The sequence below is a fragment of the Mobula hypostoma genome, chromosome 21 (assembly GCF_963921235.1).
Source record: "Mobula hypostoma chromosome 21, sMobHyp1.1, whole genome shotgun sequence".
In the NCBI taxonomy this organism is placed as follows: domain Eukaryota; kingdom Metazoa; phylum Chordata; class Chondrichthyes; order Myliobatiformes; family Myliobatidae; genus Mobula; species Mobula hypostoma.
Genome location: NC_086117.1, coordinates 24,879,286 through 24,897,064, shown reverse-complemented (window position 1 = coordinate 24,897,064; position 17,779 = coordinate 24,879,286). Strand labels below are relative to the sequence as shown.

Sequence of the window (17,779 nt, the reverse complement as noted above, 5' to 3'; positions counted from 1 at the left end):
ATTTTCAACATCTGTAGTTTTGTTTTTGCTTTTTTTTTCCCTTTTGAAAATCTACCTCATTGGTTAAGTTCCATAATAATTGTTTAATTTTATTGCTGTCAGTTTTCATTCTGTGACACTCCTTGGGATATTTTACTATGCTATTACAGTTAAATCTCTTCACTTCCAAGATATCTCAAAGCATTTCACAGGTCATTTATTTTTCAATTGTAGTTGCCATCTATATTTGATGGGGCAGCCATACCACACACAACAATGAAATAAAAACCCAGGTTAAATCACAAAGACTGAGGCTGGAGGGTGTGTCATGAGGCCAGCCACCTCTCAGCTTGTACGGGTCACAACTGCCTCAAAGTCAAAGTCTGTCAAACTCCTACTCTACAGTATTGTGAGAGTAATTTAACCACAAGAACAAAGGCAAAGTCTGCACAAAAGGGAAGTTAGAAATGGTGTATTAGTTAGGCACTATAAAAAAGGATTATAAATCTCATTTGGTTTATTGAGGGATGAACACTAATGTTGATATGAAAGTGCCCCAAAAATGTACAGTTCATAAAAAGCAGAACAAATCCATGATCATCCTGATCTGGAAATATATTGCTGTTCCTTCATTGTTGCTTGGTCTAAATCCTGGAATACTGTAGCCCATACTAGTAATATACAATTCCCATACTGGAGATACACTGTTCCCATACTATCCCATACCCCTGTTCCCACTTATAATGTTGAATCCATAACTCTGAATTATTGCCTTCTGCAATCCAACAATATTACAATTACATTTAAAATCATTACAATCATTAGTAAAAAGCATTCTTTTATTAAATACTGTGTCATCCATCTACAAATGCAGCAAACAATTCCCCTTAATCTCAAGTTCCCAATTATGTTTGAAGAGACTCCATCTCAACCAGTCTAGGAAAATCAAAACCATCAAAAGATACATCAAGTATATAATAAGATTTTGATATGATCTCATAAAATAAACTGCCTTTAGAGAAACCTGAGTTTTGCTGAACCAACAAAATACAACTGAAAGTGGTTAAACATCAGGAGAAATAGGAACGGGGGGGGGAGAAAAACACAGGAGAGGTTAGATATGACAAACTATGTAATGGACAAATTACACTTCCAAGGAAATATACAGATTACTGTGATTCCAGGACTGCTAAGCTGCAGTCAATCTACAAAGGATCAGCATTAAGCTTTTTTTCCAATTAACTAAAAGGATGGAAACCATAAATCAAGGTACATCTAAATGGGAGATCATGCATTAGGGTAATTGTATGTTCTGTAGCATTAAAGGAAATTGTTGCTATGTAAAAAGGAGAGAGAGAGAGAATTTACATTTATACAGCACCTTTTATAATCTTGGGTCATACCAAATTGTTTTAGAGCCAAGAAAACAGTTTGAGGTCAGCAATTGTCGTAATGTTAAAAAACATGGCAGCCAATTGCAAAATGAACAATTCCACAAGATGGTGATCAGATAATCTGGTTATATTATTGCAGGAGTAAGTACTGGATAGGACCTTGAGGAATACTCTTCTACACTCAGGTAGTGAATTGTTATTTACTGATACAGTGTGGAATAGGCCCTTCCAGCCCAATGAGCAGCAACCCAGCAACCCCTACCAACCTATTTAACACTAGCCTAATCACAAAACAATTTACAATGACCAATCAACCTACTAACTGGTACATCTTTAGACTGTGGGAGGAAACCGGGGCAGCCAGATGAAACCCATGTCGTCACGGGCAGAAGGTACAAACTCATTACAGACAGTGCCAGAATTGATCTCCGAACTCCAGAAAACCCTGACCTGAATAGTATCACGCTAACCGCTACACAGAAAGAAAATAAATAGCACTCAAATAAAAGACCAAGGAAAGAGCAACATATATGTATATAATAGTCTTATCAATAATTTAATATCTGTTTTTTGGTTCTGATTTCTCTTCTGTTCCTTGTACTTATTTTTAAAAAGTGATTACTTTTACCAGTTCTCAAGTATCACAACAGAAACGTTTATTAGTCTATATTCTCTATCGCACATTGGATTTGCTGTGTACTATCAGTGCAATTCAGTAGTCCATTTTATTTTTGTTTTTCATTTCAATGCTCACAATCATCAGACTGCTTAATTTATAAATGCCATGATTTTTAAAGCTATATTTTATTGTTCTCATTGGCCCATTCTTTTTTAAATGAACATCTTTATAGATGCTCTTTCACTCGAAATGAGAACACAACAGTTTTCCCCTACAATCATCTGTAAGCAGAATAAGCACAGTAATACCTGAACAGAGTTTGGAGCAAAACAGCGCATGACTACATTTGCCAGTTTTATTTTAGGTTCAGGCTTGCCCCGATATTTGCTTCAGACCAGAGTTAAGATACAGATATAGCATTGCTCTAATTCACACTTACTTTTAACAAAGGATGAGTGTTTTGTGATTCAGCTTTTAAACAAAACTCATTCTTTTCTCCAGATTTATCCTGTGGTCCATTCAAAACCATCATAACATTTAATGCAATTTATTGCTCAATTCCTGTCCTTTCTGGATATTTTCTTCCATTCTTTGATACCATGTCTTGATCTTGGTGTTTGCCATCATGTCACTGAATGCCTCCAGACCTTCCATTACCCGGAGAACTCCATAGACAGCCTGCAAGGAAGGGAAAAAGACAGAAATCACAGAAATAGACTTACAGACCCAAGAGGTGATACTCACCACAATAAATTGGATAGACAGGAGCTCCCAACTCTACAAAGACCTTAAGATACAAGAGCAGAATTAGGCCATTTGGCCCATTGAGTCTGCTTTGCCATTTCATCATGGCTGATCCAATTTTCCTTTCAGCCCCAACCTCCTGTCTTCTCCCTGTATCCCTTCATGCCTTGAAAAATCAAGAATCTATCAACCTCTGCCTTAAATATATGTAAAGACTTGGACTTCACAGCTGCCTGTGGCAACGAATTCCACAGATTCAGCACTCTCTGGCTAAAGAAATTCCTCCTCATCTCTGTACTAAAAGGACACCCCTTTATTCTGAGGCCATGTCCTCTGATCCTAGACCCTCCCACCATAGGAAACATCCTCTCCATATCCACTCTATCAAGGCCTTTCAACATTCAACAGGTTTCAATTAGGTCACCGTTCATCCTTCTGAATTCCAGAGAACACAGGCAAAGAGCCATCAAACGCTCTTCATATGACAAGCCACTTAATCATTTTCATGAACCTCCTTTGAACCCTCTCCGGATAAGATAAGGGGCCCAAACTTGCTCAAAATACTACCAAGTGAGGCCACTTCTCTTTTCCAGAGGCACAACCTGTTCAAACATTATTTAAAGTTAGCTGTGGAATCAGGACACCCAAATATAATCCAAAGTGAACTTGCTCTTACCAAGTCAGCAAGGTTGGGCACATTTCCACCCATAAATGGCCTGTGGTTGCCCACAGCAGCAATCCATTCATTGACTGCTTTGTACAGGTCCTGCCGCACATCATCGTGAAGATTGTGTCTGAAAACCAGCAAGGGCACAGGTTCAGTGCATTCTTGTAAGCTGAGGCACAGGTCAAAACGCTTCACTTTAGTCTAACAGTCAAAGAATGTGATATATCTGTTTCAAGTGGTGTCCAGGTACCTGGACTTAATTAAGTACTCTAAAGATTCAAATGAATGTACCTTGACTTAAGACTCTTGCTGACAAAGAACATGGCAGCTGCTCCAACATACTTGGCAAAAAATCCTTCAAACACACCAAATTTCCCCTCCCGCACAATATAATCAAAAGACTCTAGGGCTTCTCTAGGAGTCCGGTAGACATTGGGCGAAATGAGGTGAACCAGCCAGTCATCCACCCACTTGCGCCATTTCATTTCTTCCCTGAACAAGAAAAAGAACCAATACAAGTTATACACAAAGAACACAAAACATCTGAAGTTGAAATCAGAAAGTTACCATTATCATGGGTCGCAGCCTAGAGAATGTGCAGGAGCATGCGTGGACTGGGGGAAAAAGATAGGAAGAAGTTCATATTGGCCCATCTCTCCTCCAATAATTGAGAATTATAAGGGGAAGGCATGTGTATACAATGTGTGTATTTCATAATAAATCCCCTGCAAAAACAGTTAAAATCAAATTCCTGTTCTTCTCTTTCCGTTCATGGGCACAGTAACAACATCACCAGCAAACCACACCCCTAGACCAGCTCAGATGTGTATAGACAGTTCCATCACTGAAACTGGGCCAAATGGTGGGGACTCCTCATACAATGGGGACGTCTTGCACACAAAATCCAGCAATTCAAGAAAATGATCTATCATTGCTTTCTCAAGGTATTGGGCAAATGCAAATTTGACCAGGGACACCGAGACCCTGAAAATACATCTTTGAACAGATACAATACAGGCTTCTAAATACAAGCGATCCGATTTAGGACTGAGTAGTTTATAACATGTTGATGGTGGAAACTAAGCAATAATAGTTATATTGACCTTAATGACGGTGAGTAACCAGCAACTTTCCCACTACCTTCCAACCTCTACCAACACCAGAGATTTTTTAAAAAATCACTCTGATGGGAACTGCAATTGGATAAATCGGCAAATAAGAAATGCAAGGGCCAAGAGGCTGACAAGTTTCACAACTTTGCAATAGTAGCATGAGATCTGTGATACATTCTCAGGCAAATAATCACAGATGATAATAAAGGGTCGACAACAAACCACGCTGCTGTATCATTGTTACTACATATGTTGAATATAACGTTTCACTGACACAAAAAAAAACATGGCAGCCTTTATGATTCAGCAAACATTAGTGACCAAGGGCTGGGGACATTAGTTAGTGGACAAAAAAAATTGCTAAACACTTCAAACAGCAGGATAAGATCTTCAGCCATTTATTCAAATAGGGAAAGAAGTTGCCGGGGGGAGGTTGAGGGAGGAATGGAGGAAAATTCAGCTGAATGTAACATTTAAAAAGACAGGAACTGAATTAAAAAATAATTATTGCAAAACCAACAGGTTTGGCCAAGAGGGCATGCACTGAATGATACAGAAGTCTGTCCTAGTTGGAACGAGCAGTACTTATAATATATAGTAATAAAATGATGGGTGTCATTGATATTCCTGTATACGTACTTCCTTGCCTCCTTATTGGGATAGTATTGCTTTTCATCCTGATCCTCCAGCATCACCCAGTACTTGTTGTTATATTCAGTGATTTCCTTTCCCTTTACATCTTTTGATTTCATCTCTGGGTAGTATGATACCACCTTATTTAAGTTTTTGTCCCTAAGTATTCGAATGAGAGAGGAAGAGAGAAAAAGACAGAGTAAAAAATGGCATGTTTTAACTTGCATTCCAAATCCACATCAAGAGTTCCAGTCTTTGCCAACCACATGTTCAAATACAATGTTTGCACTTGCAATTAGCCGTGTGCGTAACTGTACCACTGACGGCTGGGCTGGCATTCAGAGATCATTCAGGGCAGCCAAATAACTGTGGGTAACAGGGCAAAAATTCAAAGGGATCTCCATGTCATTATTGTCTGTCTCACATACTGATATTGGCAGAAGGGATCACTCTCTTGGACAAGGTTAGGTAACCGGAAAATTTGAGAATACAAAAGTATGTGGAAACCATGGACTAGAGTTCCCATTGAGCTATAATTTCTTTTTGCCTGAAGATCAGTGACACCAGCACAAAAGGATGCAGAATTTAAACACAATTTGGTTTTCCATCAAGTGTTCATGTTAGCACCATAAGAGAAACTGGTTAAAAATAAATTATCATCGAGTATCTGTTAACCTACGTTTGCAGGCATTTGAGGAGACTTAATATTAAAACAATACACTAGCAACACTATTTATTTTTACATTTACAAAGAAAATTATTACTATACACAAGCATAAATACTAAGTGTCTCCATATGACTTTCTAGGTGAATTACTTCAATTAAAAGTGTTTACTTTTGCCATTAAATACTTTCACTTGTATTAACTGTTCCTAAATTAATAAAGAAAATGTTAAAGATGATACATTTTTAAATATTACCTTTTCAAAAAAAAACTGAGGAAATAATTTTAACATCAGCAAAATTATGCTGATGGTAAAATTTACTGGAAAAGAAATCCAAATAAACTGTTGACTGCGGTTAAAGCAGATATTCCAGGGCAGCAATCTGAACAGAGTTTATGCCCAGATTTGCTCATATACCAACAGAAGGAAACTGGCTAGTAGCAATTTGCCCTTTGCAGGGTAAAGAGGAGGAAAGGGAAAAATCATCTTAACTCATGCACTTCCCAGGGAGCAAAGTTGAAATAACTGTTCAAACTGTGGATCCCATTTGGTACCAGAAGCAAAAAAAAAGCATATTTATATTGTAGTTTACACAAACCTGATAGGAGGTTTCCTCTGTGGTTTGCAACTATTGTGTGACCGTTGTTGTAACTTGGGAAATAAGGCAGCTAATTACTGTCCCTACAACAGTAAAATGATAATGCCCATTTAAAATAAAAATAGCCATTGGCATTGATATTCAGATAAACAACCTTTCCTTCTTCGAAACAGTGCCTAAGGACCTCTGTAAAATGGCAGAACTGGCCTTATTCTGTCAGTTGCGAGGTGGCAGTTCTGATAGCACAGTGCTCCCTCAATGCTGCTCTGCAGCACGAGCCCAGATTTCTTTTTGCTCACACGTATGGAATGGGTCTTAATAGAAAATACCCAAGGGCAGAGCAAGTCCTTTTTCCCCCTTTGTTGTTATTTGTAAAAAAAAAATCTTGGGAACCTTTACATTTTGGGCAAAAATTGGGAAACATGGAAAATAACAAAAACAGGAGTGAGATTTGAAAAGAAACTTAACAGAAACCTATCTCCAAGACTACTTGTGTGCAGCAGCGAATGAAAATCTTTTAAAATGTCGGAGTCTTGTGATTGTGTGCTGCAGTCTTCAATTGAGACACAGAAAGGGCATTGCAAATCTAATTGAGGGCATAAAGCTCTTAGAGAAGGAGTGTCTATTGCATGGTCAGCTTAACAACTGTGCTTGCATCCACAAATATATATGTAACTGATGCCAGTGCCATGTATACACTTAACAACTAGTATATGAAAGGAGAAAGTCCTGGTTTCAAGGAAACCAACACCGATTTGTTGGTGTTCAAGTGAAAAGGGGAAAGAAAATTAAATCAAGTTTATAGTCAAAAAATGAAAATACAGAAAACAAAACTAATAGACAGAGAGGCAGAAATTTAAATGTTTTGACAACAAATTGCTAACACTAAACAGTCAAACATGAGTGTAAACTTCACAAAGCCAAGTAGTTTGGAAATACTAAATAACATGATCACCAGTAGCCACTTCTGGTTTACCTGGACACTAAATATGTCTTTATAGCACTGATGATAACTGAAGAATCGTTGATTTGCTGGGGGAAACAAAAGGGAAAAAATTGGTTATGAGCTGCTTACTGCACATGCAACTGGCAACCACCAAACTTCAATGAGCACCCTTCACTCACTTGCTAGATTTCAATTTTTAAAAATATGAAATTTATACTGAACATTGCACAAACTTTGTGTGTATGTGGGTAGAATCACAGAGAGAGAGAGAGAGAGCGCACGCACTGCGGCTAACCCACCTCTTTACTTCACCCCCTCCCCCTCTCCTGGTTTCACCTATCACCTGCCACCTTGTACTTCTTCCTCCCCTTCCCCGCACCTTCTTATTCCGACTTCTCCGCTTCCTTTCCTGTCCTGATGAAGGCTCTTGGCCCAAAACGTCGACTGTTTATCCTTTTCCATAGATGATGCCTAACTTGCTGAGTTCCTCCAGCATTTTGTGTGTGTTGGTCTGGATTTTCAGCATCTGCAGATTCTTTTGGGTTTCTGAAACGTTGATTCCTTTCTTCACGGATGCTGCCTAATGTGCTGAGTGCTTCTAGGATTCTCTGTTGCTTATTAAATTTCCCAAACTGTTTGTATGCAATTAATTACTTAGCTATGCTATAATCCACTTAGGTAAAAGTGCCAAACCAGAGATATATCTAAGATGTTTGTCAGTACATGGCAAGAATTTACTCGTCCAATCTGTACAATGTACATCCAGTGGAGCAGCAGATGGTTTAACAGTTCATTGGAAGGGCAGCAACTCATGCAATACAGCATTTCCTTGCCACTGTACTGAAATGTGCAGCATAAATTATATACTCAGGTCACTAGTCTGAAAAAAGTTACAATGGATTGCCACATTAGGACAGCAACATCAAAAGTTAAAAGAGAATTCTACTTCTTAGGTTACATAACTAATGTAGAAATTCACAAATCAACACGTTTTACTATTGGGAAAATTATCAGGGGAAAGAGGATAAAAAAACATGAACACAGGAGCAGAACTTGTCCAGTTGTTCCCTCACACCTGCCTTACCACCACTAGTATCACTCAAACTCCACAGTATAAAAGACCTTTCCTTACACTTTCTTAGCCCTTCCCACTTTCTCTGCAACTTGTTTCATTTGAGTCTTTTCATCAATTCCATGAAAGATTAATAAGATCGATGCCATCTGATCTTCAAGTATTTACAGTGTATTCAGTCTTTATTTCAGCTCCCCATACCCTGAAGTAGGCACTAATACGGACCATTATTGCTTACTGCAAAGATCTTATCACTCCTCCCTCCACCCAAGGACTGCACCACTGACGTCCAAAGTATTTTTTAAAAAAATCATTCTCAGCAGTTTGAATTTATGCTCGTTATGTGCAGATGTGTGTTACTTACCACTTTCTCTCCATTCTCTCCAATCAAAATTGGAACCTTTCGGTAGCTGGAAAATTTTATCTCTTTCCGTAAGACTGGGTTTACCTCAACAATTTCATAAGGCAATGAATGGAAATCAAGAAATGCACGGACTTTACTACAGAATGGGCAAGTCTTATACTGATACAGAGTCAGAGACAGACCAGTACTGGAATCCTGCAACAGAAACAGAGAGATGAAAAGGGAATGAATTCTGTTTGGAATCACATGCTAAGGGCAGCTCTATCTATCCAATACCCCACCAAGGAAAAAACAAAATCACTAAAATAGATCATGTTGGCACCTCTGAAATCTTCCTGTGTGCAAATTAGCAGTTCAACTTTCCTACATTATTAAATTGAGCAAACTTCAGGAGTATTTCGATGGCTGAAGAAGCCAGCATTTGAAGCACTGGTGTCAGTTAGGTGCAAAGTTTCAGTGGACCCCACAATTCCAGCTAGTTGAGTGGTGTCATAGCAAACAACCTTGTAAGACCAAAGAGCTGATTGTGGACTTCAAAAAGGGTAGGATGAGGGAACACACACCCATCCTAATGGAAGGATCAGAAATGGAGAGAGTAAGCAATTCAAGTTCCTGGGAGTCAAGATCTCTGAGGATCTAACCTGGTTCCAACATATCGATGCAGCTATAAAGAAAGCAAATCAGCAGCTATATTTCATTAGGAGTTTGAGATTTGGTTTGTCACCTAAAACACTTGAAAACTGCAGGTTCATGGAGAGCATTCTGACAGGCTGCATCATCACTGTCTGATATGGGGGGGGGTCTACTGTACAGGATCAAAAGCTACAGAAAGTAGTAAAATTAGTCAGCTCCATCTTGGGAACTAGCCTCTGTGGTATCCAAGACATCTTAAAGGAGCAGTGCCTCAGAAAGGCAGCGTCCATTATTAAGGACACCCATCACCAGGGACATGCCCCCTTCTCATTGTTACCATCAGAAAGGATGTAAGAAGCCTGAAGGCACACACTCAACGATTCAGGAACAGCTTACCACTGTACTGCTATCCAGTTCCTAAATGCTAAATGGACATTGAAACACTACCTCACCACTCTTTTATTTCTGCTTTTACACTATTTTTAATTTGCATATACTATATATGCAAGTTATACCATATGCTATATACTATATAGGTGTGTGTGTATACATACACTCACACAAATATACATATATTTACTGTAATTGTGTTTTTTATATTTATCACATATTGCTTTGTATTGCTGCCACTAAGTTAACAAATTTCAGGACATGCGCTGGTGATATTGAACCTGATTCTGACACATCCCTATAGTTTTGAACTGGCTCTAGCAGTGATTTACATTTAAGCACATATATGAGCAACATCCACTGAGCAGGGGAAAGTGACACAGGGAAAAAAAATATGAACATGAATTTATATCACATCTCCCTAGTCTAAACGCATCTTAAAACAATTTTCAGCTAATGCAATCGTTTTCATAAGATAGGACACTAGTTGGTCGATTTACACACAGCAATATCCTACAAATAATATAATGAGCAAAAAAAAAAATCAGTTTTCACTGATGTTGATTGAAAGATGAATGGGAAGAAATACAGCTCTTGTTCAAATTAGTACATTTATGTAATATCTGTTAAGGAAGGGAGGACATCATCTGAGAAAATATCACCTTAAACAAAATGGATTTATCTTGGACTCTACTGACTCAAAACCATCAAAGTCACATCTGATATTGAGCTATGATTATTTCATTGGCATCAGCTACTGTTAAGAGGTCATTTCACATCACTTGACTTTATGACACAAGTATCAGATAAGACTTGTCTTTTGAGTCGAGCTATCGCATGTTTGATAATATAAATTAAAATCACTTTAAACCCCAAAGTAACAATTTTAATGTACTAACAAAATCATGATACGTGATAGCGCTATTCAGTCTCTTCCATCTATCTATGCGAGGATTGTTTTTCAAGAACTCACCGACTTCTGGTCCCACTACACTGCTCATTCTCAACAGCATTTTATATTTCTACCTTATACGCAACTATTTAATTTTCATTTCAACCCAATTCCAATGTTAACAGGGTTAAGTTATAAGGACATGTTATATAGACCTTATATTCTCTAATGTACAAAAAAAGTTGATTGAATGAATTCAATGTGTAGAAATGTTATTTCCTCTAATTTTGGGGCTGTGTGGTGGTGCAGGTGGTAGAACCAAGACCTGGGTTCAACCCTGACTTCTGTGGAGTTTGTGCATTCTCCCTATGATCACGTGGGTTTCCTCCAGTTGCTCCCAGTTTCTTCCCATGTGCAAGTTACCCCAGTGAGCAGCAGAAACTGGGGGAAATTGATATGATTATGGGGAAAATAAAATAGGATGGGTGTAAATGGGCACTTGAAGGTCAATGCAGACTCAATAGGCCAATCTGTTTCTGTGCTGTATGACTATGATATTGGGAGTCCAAGCAAAAAGCACCTAATCTTAACATCCAGAGCTGGAGCAGTTCGGGTCATTAGAGCACTCCTTCACACTAAAAGGTTGACAAATTCTGGAACTCACTGGATGTTATGGCTTCTGGCCAAAAGAAATTTCAAAGGAGAGATCCTCATCTAAATTGAGGTAAAAGAACCAAGGTAGGCAAATGGAATTGAGAAACAGCTATACCAGTATCTATCTGAATGATGCAGCAGATGCACGAGGCTGAGTGGCATAATTCTACTTCTGTGTTTTGCCTAAGAAATACAGCGCACAATTTTACAATAATTAATTTCAGAATAAGTATTAAAAAAGGATTGATACATCACTTTTTCCAGATCTTGGAGAAAATCAAGCTTTTCAGCTGCAAATCTGGGGATGGTCAGACCTGTTCAAATATACAGTACATTTTTATAAGCAAAAAAAGGTTTTATTGTCTTTGCAAAGTTGCAAAATGGGATCCTTAGAGCCACTTGGAAAAGTTTGAAACCCATCACCAATTTACATGGACAAATAAAACACGCAATTGTGACCTGATTTCCAAGTGCAATCCAATTAATGGATTGCAGTTTTGAAGTGTAGTCGTTTGAAATATAAGAAACACAAGTCGACTTGTGCACTTATAATAATTACCAGATAATATTTTTTTGACGTTGATTGAGAAATAGATACTGGCTAGAACAATGGGATGAGCCCCTCTGCTAATCCTTTCAATAATGCCACGAAATCCAGGGGGAAAATAAACAGAAAGAGGGCACCTGTGACAGTGTATCAGCTCTCAGTGAAGCACTAAATTCTTGGAATAAAGTTCCTGAAAATCTCAATCTTCTTGCTGATCAGCACATCAGAATTACCCAGACCTTCAGAAACGTGGCAAAAATTTACAGCATTGCTATATCACTCTTCTAGGATTTTCAAACTAAAACAACAAAATAACTCAATATTTTAAATCTTGACAGCGTTATGATGGAACTGCAGTCAGATGGTGCATAAAAACTCAGTGCGTTGCAACTACCGGCACTATAACATAGATAGTTTATTCGGGTGTACTAAATTAAACCCCGATTTCGCTGATTGCTAAAACGGCCAGGCCCTATTCACGCGCCTTTCTCCAGTTTCACCTTTGTGAACTGTTGTTCGGCGTGATGCTGCCGAACATTGTGCTTGATCGTCTGGTACAGTCCCAGGGCTCCACCGAACACAAACGCGAGGCTCAGCGCAGTGTTGCCAACTTTGAGCCCCTCTGTCAGCTTCTTCTGAAAACCCCTGCCGTACATGTGAAATCTACAGCTAGGCTGCAGTGCCAGAAACTGCCATTTGCAAACCTTGCTAGAAGCTACAAGCCGCATACAATACCGTCCCACACCAACATAGGAAGCTGCCATCTTTAAGTTACGTAAAGAGGTTTTGCCGAGCTATTTTTAAAGACGTGTTTCATTGACCACCTCCTGTCCTAACCCCTCCCGAGATGCCGGTTCGGCATCTCAACGACAAAACAGCTTGTGATCAGCTGGGTTCCTCAGGAAGCAATAACAGTGCAGACGAAGTAATATTGGTTGTGCAAGGTAAAATTGTAGGCTCGCTCACAATCATAGTTGAAATCAAAATAATGGCTCTGAAGCAATCACGACCAACAATTAGTTCGTTTAATCTTCGATGAGAATTGCCTCATTGTCACCGGCCCAAAATATCTGACGGGTTCCCCCTCCCCTTTTTACACGAGTACAAAAAAAGGAAACATTTTATCTTTGACAGTACCAACCAAAGAAGAGATGTTTCAATAGCATAGTAGGTAAGTACTGCACTCCAGCTACTTAAATACAAAATCAAAACAATGTATAATCAGTTGAGGTCGGTTAGGTTAACATGGATTTTTAAGTCCTGCTGAAGGGTTTACGACTCCCAATTACTCCCAGTAGAGAATTCCAGAGATTCACCATGCTCTGGGAAGATATTCCTACATGCCTGATTTTTAAATGCCAGCGCGTAATCTTGTAATTTTGTCCCCTGGTCTGAGGGTTTCCCAATACTGAAAACATCTTAGCATACACTCTGTCAAGCCCCCTAAGGATTTATATGTCTCAATTTGTCCGTCAACTCCATAAAAATACAACTTCTCTTATTGTTTGTGATACGGAAACCCTTCCAAGAATAATGATTCTCTCTTCTGGACTGCTTCTAATCTCTTATAAATAAGGAGAACAATCATATGGGTACTCTGCACATGGTCTGTAAAGTTGTTATTTCCCTTATTGTTAAACCCTTTTACAAAAAAAGACACAGTTGTTTTTCTTAACTACTTATTTAGAATCAGAATCAGGTTTAATATCACCAGCATATGTCAGGAAATTTGTTAACTTAGCTGCAGCAGTAAAATGCAATACACGAAAAGTATATAAAAATCAATTACAATAGGTTAAATTAAAAATAGTGCAAAAACAGAAATAATTTTAAAATAGGAGGTAGTGTTCATGGGTTCAATGTCCATTTCAAAATCAGATGGCAGAGGAGGAAAATCTGTTTCTGAATCATTGTGTGCCTTCAGGCTCCTGTAGTTCCTTCCTAATGGTATCAATGAGAGGTGGGCATGTCCTGGGTGATGGGGGTCCTTAATAATGGGTGCTGCGTTTCTGAGACACTGTTCCTTGAGGTTGTCTTGGATATTACAGACGCAAGTACCAATGATGGAGCTGACTAAATTTATCACTTTCTGTAGCTTCTTTCAATCCTGTGCTGTAGCCACCATGGCATCCCCCCCCCCCCCCCATACCAGACAGTGATGCAGCCTGTCAGAATGCTCTCTGTGGTACATCTGTAGAAATCTTCAAGTGTTTTAGGTGACAAACCAAATCTCTTCAAACTCCAAATGAAATATAGCTGCTGTCTTGCCTTCTTTATAGCTACATTGATATGTTGGGACCAGGTCAGGTCCTCAGAGATCTTGACACCCAGGAACTTGAAATTACTCACTCTTTCTACTTCTGATCCCTCTATGAAGATTGGTTTGTGTTCCCTTGTCTTACCCTTCCTGAAATCCACACCATCTCTTTGGTCTTACTGCTGTTGAGTGCAAGGTTGTTGCTGCGACACCACTCAGTTGTCTGGTATGACCTGTATGCCCTCATTTCCACCTGAAATTGTCGACAATGATTGTATCATCAGCAAATTTATAGATGGTATTTGAGCTGTGCCTAGCCACACAGTCATGGGTGTAGAGCGAGTAGAGCAGTGGGCTAAGCACACACCCCTGAGGTGCGCCAGTGTTGATCATCAGCGAAGAGGATATGTTATCACCAATCTGCACAGACTGTGTTCTTCCAGTTCGGAAGTCCAATTGCAGACAGAGGTGCATGGGAATGATGGTGTTAAATGCTGAGCTATAGTCAATGAACAGCATCGTGACATAGGTGTTTGTGTTGTCCAGCTGATCTAAGGCCACATGAAGACCCATTGAGATTGTGTCTACATTAGAACTATTGTGGCAATAGGCAAATTGCAGTGGGTCCAGGCTCTTGCTGAGGCAGGAGTTGATTCTAGTCATGACCAACCTCTCAAAGCATCTCTTCACTGTAGATGTGAGTGCTACAGGACAATAGTCATTAAGGCAGCTCACACTATTCTTCTTGGGTACCGGTATAATTGTTGCCTTTTTGAAGCAGTGAGAATTTCTGACTGTAGCAGTGAGAGGTTGAAAATGCACTGCTACAAATGTACTTTATGTACCTGTCACTAATTGTTCATTCACGTATAAGATCCTTCTGCAATGCACCTATTTGTAATCTGTCTCCATTTAGATAATCATCTGTGGTTAGATTCCTCTTACCTAAGTGCATGACTTCATATTTGCCCCACATTGTTTTCACTCACATACTCAAACTATCTATATAACCTTTTAGAATCAAATATCCTTAGCACAACATGCCCTTACAATTATTTTTGTACCTTGGACAAACTTGGATGTCTTGTATCCCACCCTTCCTGTGGGCTCACTTTCAAGGCCTCTTCATCTCAAGTTTTCAATAGTTATTGCTTATTTATTTTTAATTACCTTTTTTTCTTTTTGTAATTGCAGTTTGTTTTTTGCATACTGGTTGAATGCCCAAGTTGCTGCGGTCTATCATTGATTTTGTTATGTATTTATTGAGTATACCCGCAAGAAAATGAATTTCAGGGGTATATGTACTTTGAAAACAAATCCACAGAACCACATTGATACAAATGAAGTGAATTATTTTCAAAGTCTGACATATTTATTCCTGAACTAACATACAGTATTTATTTTTCAATGGCATCGTGTTATTTTTAGCACCATGCTGTAAGTAAGCATATTGGTTGCTGTGCCTCAGGCTGCAGCAGAGCTAAGCATAAATGGATTTATTTCTTATTTATTATCATACATGCTGTCGTTACTGAAGTTAATAACTGTCTGTTGCTTTTCTCCGATGTTTTAACATGAATCAATCAACAGCAAATTGCAGCAAGACGGCTCTCACAATCTCCGTCGCTGCCTGAAACTAAAACCTTCTGAATTATACTGTACTAAGAACTGAAATGATTAAGGCAAAAAGAGACGGCCATGTTGTAATCTCTTCAGGCGGTTACCAGACACCCCACGTTAGGACCCACCGGCCGGGTGACGTTGAGGTCAAGGGTCAGGTTCCGGAGCGGCTGCAACTCCCGGGAAAGCTCAGCGGTGTCCGCTGGGTCTCGGGTCTTTGCTGTGATGTCGGGGCCAAACGGGGAGCCGGCCGTTAACGTGGAACGTGAGGATGACGATGTGTCCACGGAAGGTAAATGTCAGCTCTCCGTCCCGTTCCCTGGATCACTCCCGTACGATCGGCCTTGTGCGGTGGATTCCTTGTGCATTCCCCAAGGTGTTCTCTCGGGATAACTATCATCTGTTACTGTAACTGCCCCGTTTCATAGCTAACGGGGCTGTGCGTAAGTTGACGGCTACGATTCTTGTAACTGACCACACTTCAAAAATGTCACTGTGTAAACGTTTATTCTTTGTTGTAGCTCATCCTGCTTGTAATAGGTATAAAAATTACTTTCCTCGCCTTTGTTTCTATTTGGCAGAGTACGATGCACTCAACTTGATGCTCGATCAGATCAACTCTTGTTTAGATAACCTTGAAGAGAAAAACGATGTCCTAAATGCTAAATTTCAAGAACTGTTGGAATCGAATCGTCAGGCAAGGATGGAATTTAGGCAGCAACAAATCAATGCTACGAATCAATAGGATGCAAAAGCGGCAGGATTGACACCGACCTCTCAAATTCTAATCGTGCTTTTGATTGTTGTTATTGCGTAATTTTTCTTTGACCCCTGTTAATCAGCGCCCTGTAACATCTTTTGTCTGTATGTAGCATTGTTTGTGGCTTTGTGTAATTGCTTTGCCCTCCTCGTTTATTTAAAGAACCGATACTACTATTCTGCACGTTTTCATTTTGAAAGCAACGCTTATTGATGGAAGCCATTAATATTTGGTTTTATGTACGAATGTGTACAGGGCTCAAGGAGAACTGCTCTATTTATGTTCGAAGTAAGTAATACTACACACTTTTAATATTGTTCTTCAGAAAATCCAATTTCCCTTAAATTTTCTGCTAACTTTTATACAGATTCAATGGAAATTACTTCAATCTGAAAATCCTTTCATCTTCTTGTTTACAAATTAGGGTTTCTACCCTGCTTATATTAAGCACCCCTTTTAACGTCTTGATTATGTCCAAAAGATCGTTGGAGGATGTACTACTTAAACATTCCCAGCTTACACGTGGATGTTTGCAAATATACTTTAATGTCCTTTCTCAATGCATCTGTTACCACAAGTGCAGCTAGTTTAGAGTTTGGTGCTTCATTTTGTTAAAACTATGCTATTCTGTTGGGGTGTGGGGATGGATAATGAAACCTGTTTTTAAACGGGATAAACTACTGTCTTGAAAGCTCGAAGCTTTTATCCCGGTTGTGGAATTAATGGAAGGGAAACAAAATTTTATATGCTTTGGAAGTTGGGTAATGTACTGCTACCAGTACCATTGTAGTTGATAAAGTATTCAGTGTTACCTCTATTTCATTGAAGTAAATTAAGTGCAAGTTTTCAAAGGACAGAAAACAAATCTATAAAATGCTTTAATCTGTGCTGGAATAATGGGAAAAAATTTGAGCAAAATTTGGAAACAAATTTACACAGTAACATAGGAGACCAGGCATTGTATATCTACAGAGCAGATGAATGGTTACTTCTATAAATTAAGCTAATGAGATTCTATCTAACTTGCATGTGTATCATTGGTTGTTATTTCAAGTGTTTTCTTGGCATGTTGTTCAGAAAGGTTAACTCCCCATCAGTGTGAGCACTGTAGATTACTAATCAGGGGATTATTAAAGAAACCTTGGCTATAGTTCAAATTGAAAGGGAATGGGTTGAAGTCTATTGAAAAATGGCACTGTGCATCTCTTTGTATTTAAAATTAATATACCATT

The 17,779-nt window shown here is 38.9% G+C and overlaps 2 protein-coding genes across 3 annotated transcripts; one reads left to right on the top strand and one right to left on the bottom strand.

Moving 5' to 3' along the window:
• Positions 1 to 308: 308 nt before the first annotated feature.
• On the bottom strand, positions 309 to 12,699 carry ptgesl (prostaglandin E synthase 2-like). Of its 2 annotated transcripts, none has more exons than XM_063073656.1 (7): positions 12,615 to 12,689; positions 8,795 to 8,989; positions 7,389 to 7,444; positions 5,155 to 5,307; positions 3,695 to 3,895; positions 3,413 to 3,530; positions 309 to 2,670 (listed from the first exon to the last, which is right to left on the bottom strand). In XM_063073656.1, the coding sequence occupies exons 1-7, from the start codon at positions 12,672 to 12,674 to the stop codon at positions 2,530 to 2,532; spliced, it is 924 nt and encodes a 307-aa protein (XP_062929726.1). In that variant the 5' UTR covers positions 12,675 to 12,689; the 3' UTR covers positions 309 to 2,529. The 2 variants fall into 2 exon arrangements, with proteins under 2 accessions (XP_062929726.1, XP_062929725.1); XM_063073655.1 differs by having other exon boundaries at positions 312 to 2,670; positions 12,411 to 12,699.
• A 234-nt stretch (positions 12,700 to 12,933) lies between these two features.
• Positions 12,934 to 17,757, top strand: bbln (bublin coiled coil protein). The gene is made up of 3 exons (XM_063073657.1): positions 12,934 to 13,081; positions 15,884 to 16,079; positions 16,369 to 17,757. Exons 2-3 carry the CDS (start codon positions 16,013 to 16,015, stop codon positions 16,530 to 16,532), a joined length of 231 nt encoding a protein of 76 aa, XP_062929727.1. The 5' UTR covers positions 12,934 to 13,081; positions 15,884 to 16,012; the 3' UTR covers positions 16,533 to 17,757.
• Positions 17,758 to 17,779: the final 22 nt, after the last annotated feature.